Source organism: Sinocyclocheilus anshuiensis, unplaced genomic scaffold, assembly GCF_001515605.1.
Source record: "Sinocyclocheilus anshuiensis isolate Anshui unplaced genomic scaffold, SAMN03320099.WGS_v1.1 scaffold1002, whole genome shotgun sequence".
Taxonomy (NCBI): Eukaryota; Metazoa; Chordata; class Actinopteri; order Cypriniformes; family Cyprinidae; genus Sinocyclocheilus; species Sinocyclocheilus anshuiensis.
This window is the reverse complement of record NW_015536514.1, coordinates 257,363-269,051: the sequence shown is the minus strand read 5'-3', so window position 1 is coordinate 269,051 and position 11,689 is coordinate 257,363. Positions and strand designations below refer to the sequence as shown.

The window sequence follows — 11,689 nt, the reverse complement described above, 5'->3', positions numbered from 1 at the left end:
ATATATATATATATATATATATATATATATATATAAATAAACAAACAAAAGATGGCAGGTAAAGTTGTTGTAGTTTGAGAATAAATAAATAAATAAGCAAGCCCTGGTCCATCCCTCCAACATTTTCTGGTTTTTGTATGAAAGAGCACATGCACTACAAGTTATGACAGTGTACAATAAATCTAAAATGGGGATCAAAGAATATAAAAGAATGATGTCATATGAGAGCAGAAAAATGACCTCACCTAAGTAAGTGATCTTAATAGAAAATATGGCATTAAATCACTAAAATGATTTTAATGTTATTATTGGAGCCCCGTTTCCTGATTGCATTATGTAAATCCATTCAGTGAAAGAATGTGCTCGGAAATAAAAAAACAAGACATTGTGGTATTCAAAAACAAGGAACTTTATAGTTGATGTCAAAGACAAACGTTAGAGCAAAGGTCCCAAGAAAAGTTCTATTGTAACAATGGAAAAACAAAGTGACAAAAATAATATGCATTTCTTACATTTTGTAAACCTAGAACTGCTCTCGAGCCACAGTGGTCACAGGTATTACTGGCTGATAAAGTGTTTTTTTTCTCCTTTTGGACAAACTGAAGATATATCTGACAAGCATCTGGAAAACGCCCTTTGATGATTCCAGATGTTTCTAAAGGAATGACCCTAATCTTTTCCTAGTCTTCCTCCAGACCCAAAAATACGACCCAAGGAAGAGCAGAAAAACCAGAAAAGAAACGAAAGACAGTCTAACATGTGGCATAGTGTGTAGTTCACCTAAAACAATGCTCTACATGAATACAATAAAGTCTATAGTCTGTATGTCACAAGTGCTAGATAACTTTCTTGTTGTTGTTGTAAAATATTCAAAAGTCATTTTTCTTTCATTCCATTTTTAAACAAGTAAAAAGCACATCCGTCGGACACCAAGAGCATCAATCCGTCTGTGTACTGACCAGAAACAGAGGAGGAAAGAAGAGCTTCCATCCCATGCGTTCTCCAAAGCCTCAACCCTCCCGGGTTCCTCCTTTGTGCAAATATGTTACAAGGACAGACAGGCATGCTGACGCACAAACCATGCAGAAATCTACAGCTGTGAAGGAAAGAGAATGAAAGAAACTTCACCCTGGCCTGCAAATAAACAACTGGCCAGACCTCATGGCAAATTAGCAGGAATGACAAGAAAGGTTTAAAATAAAAAAATTGGAAAAACAAATGCAGTTTTTTTTAATACAAAACGGATTAACCGGATTGAAGTGTCCCTTTGACAAGACTGTATTGATAGGCTGCCGTTAGTATTATTGCAGAGTGGTTTGTAGTGATGGTCCGGTTGAGTATTACTATTATGAGACTCTTTGGGAATGTCGCTTTACATTTCCGGGACACTTTCAAACCAGTGTCAGCCTTCGCACTTCATTCTTGAAAGTAATTCAGATGAGATTTGATGGGCTTGGTCTGGATATGATACTGCAAAAATGCCCAAAATAGATCGTGCTTGATAAGAGTAACAAGATCTTACAAAACAGAAAAAACCCCAGAGAACCATCACTGATATCGTTACCGCAAAATGAAACACTAACAATCTCACAAAATCACGTCCAGGTTGCATTTCACCCCAAAATCAAAAGGAGGTAAATAAGAAATTATATTTGGCATAAAGAAACTGAAGCTTATTTTGGGGATTTCTTGCATTGTGAAATTATTTTCATGATAACTGAGCACATTTTCAACCACCATAATTTAAAAAGACGTTTTACTTTTCATTTTTTTTTGTTAATTCTCATAAACAGATTTAAAATAAAAAGATTTAAAGCATTTTATTATATCATATTTAATGCATGTTTTACAAGAAAAAACTATTTCGGTTTTTCTACTTCAAAATTTAATTTAACGTGTTACTTGTTACTTTGTAATTATTTGTGAAATTTACTAGCAATTTCTAAGAGATAATTGTTTCTACACCATTTTTTTTAAGTGTGTATAATTTCTGCACCTCCAAATAATGATTATTTTCAAACACTTATTTTGGAAACTCCCATGTCTGCCATTGGTCGAACAAACAGACAGCCACACCCCCAAACTCACATCATTGGCTGATCCTGTTTTGCTGGCCTCATTTTTTATTTTTTTTTTAAGCAAAATGCAATTTCTTAAGTATTTTTCTGGGTGAAATACGACCTGGACATGTTGTTGACAGGCTAAAGTAATTCAAACCCATTTAAAAATACGCTAAAATAATTTTTTTAGATGTACCCCACAGGATCACTGTGATGTCAGCATCTAGTCTAGCTGGTCTATCCAAATGGACTTTTACCAATGGAAATGTACAGTGTCAGTCCATAATGTTTTTGTTTTAGAGTTTAAAGAGCAAAATGAAGCCTGGAACCACGAAGATCCGTTTGATCAAGAGTTTACGGTGCCAGAGTAATGCTACTGCGAATGCATGAAACCAATAAACAGTGCCTTCAGTGGAACCAGCGACGGCCGAAGCCAGAGACATACTGAAATATATCACTTTGCAATACTAGTTCTCTTTTTCGAGTCTGCAATCGTTATAATATATAATATATCTATAGATCTTTGTAATATAAATCTACTATGAACAGAACGTAGTAAATACACAATTGTCGGAATCATTATACAAAGTAAAAGCATCTCCCTCCCGCCTCATACAAAAAAACTAAGATAAAAACCAATTAAAAAAGGCTTGTTACTCTCTAAAACACGAAACTAACTACTACATAAAGACTGACAAATGAACAAGTAAATAATCCAAAAAGTAAAAAAACCAAAAAACAAAACGACAACAAAAAAACAGGACAAACGTGCAAGTAAAACAAACAAGAAAATAACGGGCACCAACCCAAAGTGGAGTAGTCATACGTGACAGGCATATATAAAAATGAAATCGAGGAACAATGGCAACGGTGAGTCAAATCTCCTGCCTTAATGCGTCTCATATTGAACATGACACACAGAAAAAGAATTGCAAAGGTAGTTGCCGAGAGGCTAAACACGAGTCAGGGGCTGTCAAACAAATTATCGCCTCTTCATCAGTCCAGAATCGAAAAGTTCAATGTACAATCAAAGTCAAGCCAAATGATCTACTGTCAGCATGCATAATTGCGTATATATACAGTTCTATGTGCCGCTTCGAAACGCCGCCGCGGCTCCGAAACTACGTCAATGTCCCATGCAGATTGTCTGAGTATCACAGTCGTCTCAGAGGCGTTTTACGATTGTTTTCTGAGTGGAAGCTGGTGGTCCCGCTACTTCCTGGATTGTGTCATGTGACGGGCACATGTTCGGTAGCACCCGCCCCTAGCGAAAGGCCCATAACCCTCCTCGCTAAATCTCACCAGGTGGCACGTCTGAAGGCTCAGTGGTACATTTAAAATCGTTAACCAGCCCTTTTCCGCTTGTTTCGAAGGTGTCAATAAAATTGACTGTCTGCTGAGTAGAATAATAGTAGTGATACGCTAGTGCCCTTTGATTAACTGTAAAGTAACCGGAATACTAGACATTCATAGCTATATAAAAGTACAACATGTCGTGAGAAGGAAAAATAGAAAGTTTGTCTCGAACTACAAATCGTATGACACGAGGTCATCGCAGCCCTATCCTATATGCTCGCAGCAAACTCATGCTTGTCGGCGCTGTTAAACTACGATTTGGCAGATGGAAAGCTGCATGCTGACCAACTTTTCGGAGAAGGAGGAGGTGCGTATTTGGTCATTAAGAGTTGAAACGAGTCGCTACATTGGCTTGCCGTCTAAAGCGCTGGAGAATTCAATCGAACGTTTTGCCCTTGGATAGCTGGCAACTACCTTAAAGTTTGTTTGTCAGTGACACTTAAGAGTCATGTAACGTCCAACACAAGCCCAGTAAAAATGAAGGAACAGAAAACAGGTCATAATTCGTGTGAAACATGAAGATATCTGCAGGGAGTTCCTGGTAAACATGCTGAGGGTTTCTCGATTCTTCAGGCCAGCCTTTGACCGTCGCGTGTCAAGAAATACCGAGACGGCGAAACGTCTTCCCTCCTGTAACTAGTTTAAGGCAATGTTCTTCTGGATCCATCTTTTGAAAAAGGCACAAACTCGCATTGTCGACTCTCCGTCGGGGTTCCCAGAATCCTTCGATCGCTCTCCCGAACACATCGTCCACCCTCGTGAAGCAGTAACTCGAATTGCGAATGGAACGAGTCAATTTTTTCTCCAAGAATAAAAGAAAGACAGACAAACGAACAGAGAGAGACGACAAATAAAAAACGTAGGCCATAACAGCCGAAATCAGTCATATAGTGGCTCTGGAAAATAATGAAAAAGTTCATGTCGAAAGCACCAGCTCTCACATCTAACAATGAAACGTGAGTCTATGTCCAGCTCAAAAGTTAAGCGTCCCTGCGGACAGACCAGGCTTAACAGTCCTGGACGTTCTGCCACGGACAGAGACAGACTTACACGGCTGAGACGTTTGTCGCGCTCTGGGTGTCACAGAGATTTCTTCAGGCCGTTTCAGATCCCGTGCTCAAAGCGAGCACATCGTGGGACAAAAAAATGAAACGGATAGAGAGAGTAGAGCGACGTCAGAGGCCTTGAAGAGGCTCTGAGCCGAGAGGGTCACCAAGGCAGTCGATCGGACCTTCTACAATGGAGGTTCCTCTTCCATAGGCTCCTCCTCTGTCCTGTGGGGAGACATAGCAAAACACATGAAAAGTTTCCACATCTTTTCACTCCATGATATTTGTGATTTTAATCAAATAAATTTTAATGTAATCACTAATTGAATATTTCAGAAGCAAGCACAATTACCAGTGTTATTTTTGTATCATTGTTTCATTTTGTATTTTGAATCATAAACTTAAACATATACTTATATTTAAGTAACAAAAATGTTTTTGTTCTATGGTTTTATTCAAAATTTAAATTTTTAGTTAACTATAATAACCTTGACAAGTACAATGGAAATTTATATTCACTATATAATGTTCATGAATTTAAGATTTGACTTATTTTAATATTTTTTCTAGAACTGGAAATTGCAATTTTAAAATTCCAAGATATTTGCAGATTTCCTTGCCTCTGGGAACACCCATGTTCATGTATTCTAGTATTATTTATATACTATTTTAGCTTTTAGTTTTAATTTTAGTTCAATTGTTTAGCAATTTTGATATGCTTTTGTCTTTTTTATTAATATTATTATATATATTTTTGAATATTTCTATTTTTCTTACTTTTTTAATTTAGTTTTAGTAATTTTAGTACTTTTTGAACTAACTGAACTTATTTTGTTTCAGTTAGCTGCTAAGGCAACATACATTTCTTAGTTTCATAAAAGTTTTCATCCAATATAAACTAATATTTTAATAGTTTTAGTTAACAATAAAAACACACAAATATATTTAAAAATGTGTTTAAAAAAGTCTTTACTTGGGATCCTTCAGTAAGGTGGTGCTAATATATTAATTATATATTCAAATAGCGCAGATTTCCCATTTTGACTATATAGGCACAGCAATTGGATTATATGGTATTCCAATGGCATTATATTTTTCAATATGCACAAAGTTTAGGGTCACTGTACATGTTCATTTCAAAATTAATGCATTACTTCCTGTTTGGTGTCAAATTTGCAGGTGTTTCTGGAGAAAGGTGCAAGACATTAAAATCTGAGTCTGAGTTTCGTATGAGTAAAAACAGTATGCAAATTCATGGTAAAAGACAGAAATGGTGCATGGCGGAGTCATACATAACTTGAGCGTCCTATTTGAGAATTGTGGAGGAAATAAGGACCACCAGAATAACGAAATTTAAGATCAAGGAAGAGACAAAAATAATTTTGTTTAAAAAGTTATAAGCTAAAACTTTTTCTGGTGGCACTAGAGTGTTTGAGAGACTCCGAAACTGGCACAAAGAGTTTTGAGACCCTCCATAACCAGTGTGCCAAACGCCCAGCCAGAAAACACAGAATATTAAACTAGGAAAACCAACACTTATAATAGGTGTCAACACACTTTCTGCACTTGGCCCCTAATAGGAATAACAGGAAATAATGTGAGTGTGAACCTGTGCTGGGCACATGAATACACATGTGTGAGTGTGTGAGGAAGGTCCAGAAACCTCAAGCATCTGTGCTCAATGCTGCCTGAGTGTTTTCAATTAGGACTCTGGCAGACTGTGTCTCTCAGAAGCCTGACGCTGCTGGACGTCTGCCCCGCACATTCAGAGAGTCCTGTCTGCTTATCAACGCTCATGCACACACCTGTCCTGCACCTCTAGAACACTGCTGTCCCATCACACAACCAGAAATACTCACAGGGTCACAGAAACAGACACAGTCAGGAGGCATGCTATGAGCAAATATATGCAACTTTCCAGGAATAAGGAACAAAATACAGTCCGAGACTCATTTGTAAGTCATTTTGGAGCAAATTGTGAATGAAAGGAGGTGCTTAACATTGACATAATTTTGGAAGTCAAACTAAATATTATATGAATTGTTTTTATTTATTTCATTCACGTTTAGAAATGCCGAGACATGTCTGAATAGTTTAAAACTGGTTTTGACTGATTTTCTGCTGTGGTTTTGTCATTTTCTTTGTAATATTTCTTTTTTATTTTTATAACTCTAATTTTCATGTAAAATTATAATATATTAACATATACACTACCGGTCAAAAGTTTGGGATCAGTCACATCAGGCAGGCCTTTACCGTCGAGCCCAGGTTTATTTTTACCCTTAATAATAATTACAGTTCAATGTACACTACCGGTGAAAAGTTTGGGATCAGAACGATTTTTAATGTTTTTTTAAAGGTGTTTCTTATGCTCATCAAGGCTGCATTTATTTGATCAAAAATACAGGAAAAAATTTAATATTGTGAAGTACTATTATGATGTAAAATAAAATTTTTCTATTTGAATATACATTAAAATCTAATTTATTCCTGTGATGTAAAGCTGCATTTTCAGCATCATTACTCCAGTCTTCAGTGTCACATGATCTTTCAGAAATCATTCTAATATGCTGATTTATTATCAGTGCTGGAAACTGTTGTGCTGCTTAATATTTTTTTGGAACCTGTGATACTTTTTTTTCAGGATCCTTTGATGGATAAAAAGTTAAAAAGAAGAGCATTTATTTAAAATAGAAATCTTGAAATAAATGATATTTTAAAGGATATTAAAATAGAAACCATTATTTTATATTGTATATATATATATATATATATATATATATATGTATGTGTGTATGTATGTATATATAAATATTTATAATAGTTATATACTGTATAACACATCAAATAATTCTCACAACAAAAAAACAAGTAAAGGGACCCAAAATTTGTGGATTATGCCATTTGACAAACACACAGAGCTATAACTGCACCTCTTTCCCATGTGCTTGTTGGCCACAGACAGGGAGGCCATGGCGGTCACCGTCTCTGCCTCTTCAGTTTCACATCTCTGAGCCTCCAGCAGTGAGTATCCCAGAGTCGAGGCAGATCTCTGCAGCGAGCACCAGTATTTACCTAAGCACAAAACACAGTCAAAGCTCAGCCTTAAACATGACTAAGCAGTTTATTTACAAGTGCGAGACATCAAGTAACATGTAAAGACATCACATGCATGCCAGAGTTATGACTACACAGCATAAAGTCTGCTTTATACTGCAGAACATTCTCACCAAAAAACGGCTTACTTTAAGAAGACGACTCCTTATAATTGACATGTAAGCAGCCAATCACAATTCTTACAGGTTGTTCAGGGGTACGTTTATCTAAAATAGACTATACTACAATAATTGCTGCAGCAGTTGTGTACAATATGTATCAGGTCAACGGTGAATGAATAAACTGTGAAGCTTTGTGTGCACTCACTGTGGACTTCCAGAACTTTCTCCATGGAGTGAATGGCGTTGGGGTTCGGCCTCTGTTGTAGCACGTCTTCAGGAAGAGGGTCCAACTGAAAGGAACATCAAAAATGCAGGTTAAACCTTGATGCATGAAGACTCTATACTTTAGAGTCTCATACTTTTTTCTAGCATTTCCGACTTGCAATTTACTTGCTAACTTGTCAACTCCTAATCCTGACAAGAAAAGTCAAAAGATTGTGCGATTTAAAAAAAAAAAAAGATAAAATGCAATTACCTTTTTTATCTTTTGGTGAAAGATAAAAGCAGAATTGTGAGACAAACTCTGAGTTTCTGAAAAAAAAGTCAGAATTGAGATATAAACTCGGACTTGCGAGCAAGTGAGAATACTGTTTATATCTCGCATTTTTGATTTTTCCTTGAATTGTGAGGTTGTTTCGCAATTCTGAGTCTATATCTTGCAATTCTGACTTTTTCTCTCAGAATACATATAGCATATAGTGTTTCCAAACATTACAAGATTTATTCCAGCAACCAGTTTCCAGATTTCAGTAATTTATCTATCATCACCAAAAGTGAAATATAGTGTAAAGTTACAAAATCACATTTGATGTTTAACACCTTTGTGGAGTGGTACTTTTGGAGAACATATACAACAAATCCACATCTTCATTAAGTTATTTCTGGAAGCAGAGCCTGCGAGTTATTGTTTTCAGGGACCACCGATGGAAACCTGGCAATAAATGCATTTAATATCAAGCTTGTGTTTGCAGTGTAACGGAGGCTCACAGATGTGCTGAATGCTGTGCTTTAAAGATATGCAACAATGCAGGGCTTTGTGCTTTGTCGCAGCGCGTGGGCAACGAGACCTCATGCTCCGGCAAACCCTCATGACAGCTCAGGAACCAGTGGGGCCACGGCCCAGAGGAAACAGCCAGCATGCGACGCTGCATTCCTGATGTGGAATGATTCCATTTCCCTTTGGCTCTCTGCTGCATTTTTTCACCCCCACGCAAAAAACTGAAAATCTACGGCCGAGCGTTTCATATGCAAACATTAAAGATGGGGAAAAGGGCATGCATCCTGTCATTCATCCTTCATAAACCGTTTGCATGAACAAGAACAGAGAAAAACAGGCATGGAAACTGGGTGGAGTGATTTCGAAATATTAGCAAGTGTAGAGAGAGAAAGAGAGATCATTCTCTACACCTGGCCAAGCTGGAAGCTTTGGTTTAATTAAAACAAATAAGATGAGGCCAGGAGGACTGGAGGCGTTGGGAAAGGCTGTCTGAGGAGAGGGAGACTTTAATCTTGCTGTGGCACTACAAACGGACATATCAGACCCCTCAGCCTCTCTAAACCAATCAACCTAGTATTAAAATACTAACAGCATACAATGCATATTTTATAAAATATTATGCACTTAACAAAATATTATAAAATAGCTTGTGAAACAAGAGCAAGTGCAAGATTCAGGACTGCCACAGAAAACTCTCAGAATCAGAATCAGAAGAGCTTTATTACCAAGTATGTTTACACACACAAGGAATTTGACTTGACGACAGGAGCTGAGTTTGCCCAGCCTCACTAGCTGCTGCCTGTCTGTCAGGAAGCTGGTGATCCACTGACAGATGGAGGTGGGCACGGAAAGCTCACACTGGAAAGAAAGAGCCTTATGGCACCCCACACTGAACTTTGGGTGAGATCAAACGGATACACCATAAACACTGAGAAGATAGTGTTCACCCAACAGCTCTCCTGCAGCACATCCTGAATCCAGTGTTTGTTCTGAGAGAGCAGTCTTGAGGTGGGTCACGTCTCATTGACATTTACTTTGAGGAAACAACTTGGCAATGTTCTCAGGGTTGGAGCACTTACTGTAAATAAGTCTTCAAGTCACCCTGGGAAGTTCTACTTACAAGCTTGCAAATCATAAATCTGATTTTTAATGTATTTAGTATTTGAAAATTATATGTATATTTCATTTGAAACATTTTTAACTAAATTTAATTTATTTAGTATTTGAACATGTATATATACTGTATATATAGCTATTGGTATTTGAAAAAATATATATATGTACATACATATATATATATATATATTTTTTTTTTGTTCAAATATCAAAAGCTATATATACAGTATATATAAATTTTCAAATACTAAATAAATTAAAGGGGGTCTGAATACTTTCCGTACCCACTGTATATATATATATATATAATTTTCTTAACCATCCAGCATTTTTACGTTATATCACAAACTTTGTATTAAAACTATGTGGATGGAAGCCCATCTAGTGAAAATATAATTTTGCTTAATATTAATTTGCTTCCGCCATGATTCTTCAATTGACATGTTGCCAACTCAGAAAGTCTGGCCTTAAAGGCAATCCAGAGTTTCCCACCGGTATGAGTTGCAGTCGCGTTCATCTCGTAAATATGACCATTCCGACATGACTTGAAGTCAGCGGTCCCATATGGAGGGGTGAAAAGTCTGCGTGTGTGAGGCCAGCTGGTCATTCATTCACACTTTCCTGCTGTGCAGTTTGACTGAGGGTCAACACACTCGTCCCTCAGGAATCCTCCCGCTTCAGCCCGGCCCCTCTCGGCTCTCCAATCCCGCTGCGACCGCGACCCTCTGCTGCCCTGGCACCGGCCGAGGGGGAGGGGCCCGACCTGTCTGTCATCGTGATGGACGGCCCTGACGCACGTCTATAAACTTTAATAGGTCTTGTCAGCGCACGCCAAGCTGCTTGACATGCCAGTTGCCAGCATCCAGCATGACAGTGGGATTTATTTGATTTTCCCTCACGCCTGCAGCCTGAGTGTGAGGACCTTCACATTCTCCAGGAAAAAGAAAAGCTTTTGTTAGGATGGTTTCTGTCAACCTGCCTGCAGTAATATAAATTCTGACTGTTTGACAACGAGGCACGTCCTTCAAACATGGATGAAGCCAAGCAAACTGGGAACTTCATGCAAAACAGGGTTACCGAAAGAACGTGGAACAGCAGAGAAGCAAAAAATAATAAAATATGATTGTTTGCAATACATTAAGGCAGTGGCTCTCAAATTTTTGGTGCAATGCCCTGCTTTATAAGTAGAATAACTAAAACTACTGAAATAATTATTTACATGTATCCATTTATCTGAAATTTACAAATGAGAGAGAAAGAAAACAACATTCTGTACTTTCTTTCAGCTTTATATATATATATATGTATAAAACAATATGAAAAGGAAAATATTGTAATGTAGTCAACCTTGCATAATTCCAAGAAATCTTATATCTATAAATGAGGAAAAAATAGCACCCTATGATACTGCCAGTAAAATTAATTTTCTAGATTTTCTTTCAGTTTTATATATTTTTTTGATGAATAATTGAACAGGTTCTATTTTAACAGATTGTACAGTTTTGCTAAATAATGAAGTTACACGATTTACTAAAAAAAACAACAAAAAAAAAAACAGAAAAAAGTATTTTGTCAGGAGATCAACATTGTTCTGTAATTTTCTGTAAATTGTACTGTAAAAATATACATAAAGTACTTTAATTTTATAAAATGGGTATTGCAAGACTAAAACGATAAATATACAAATAACTTATATATATAAATATATAATATATATTTTATTAGTGCTGGGCGGTTCGGTTCATACCGAATACCGGTGTTTATTTTTGTTATGATATGAATTTTTAAAATACCGCAATACCGGTGTATGTCGTTGGTCGTATGTCGTACAACGTTCGGAACGTGACACTGTTTGAAAGGGGTCCCTTTTCACTGTTGCACTGTGGTGAGGGA

The 11,689-nt window shown here is 37.0% G+C and overlaps 1 protein-coding gene across 6 annotated transcripts in view; it reads right to left on the bottom strand.

Moving 5' to 3' along the window:
- Positions 1-2,136: 2,136 nt before the first annotated feature.
- The window catches only part of hdac4 (histone deacetylase 4), a 260,575-nt gene continuing 251,022 nt past the window's right edge, over positions 2,137-11,689 (bottom strand). For all 6 annotated transcript variants that reach the window (XM_016491248.1, XM_016491241.1, XM_016491256.1 and 3 more), the window contains 3 exons: positions 7,889-7,973; positions 7,399-7,540; positions 2,137-4,690 (listed from right to left, as the gene is read on the bottom strand). In XM_016491248.1, the coding sequence (XP_016346734.1) occupies positions 4,651-4,690; positions 7,399-7,540; positions 7,889-7,973 (267 nt within the window). In that variant the 3' untranslated portion in view covers positions 2,137-4,650. The remainder of the gene's footprint in view (positions 4,691-7,398; positions 7,541-7,888; positions 7,974-11,689) is intronic.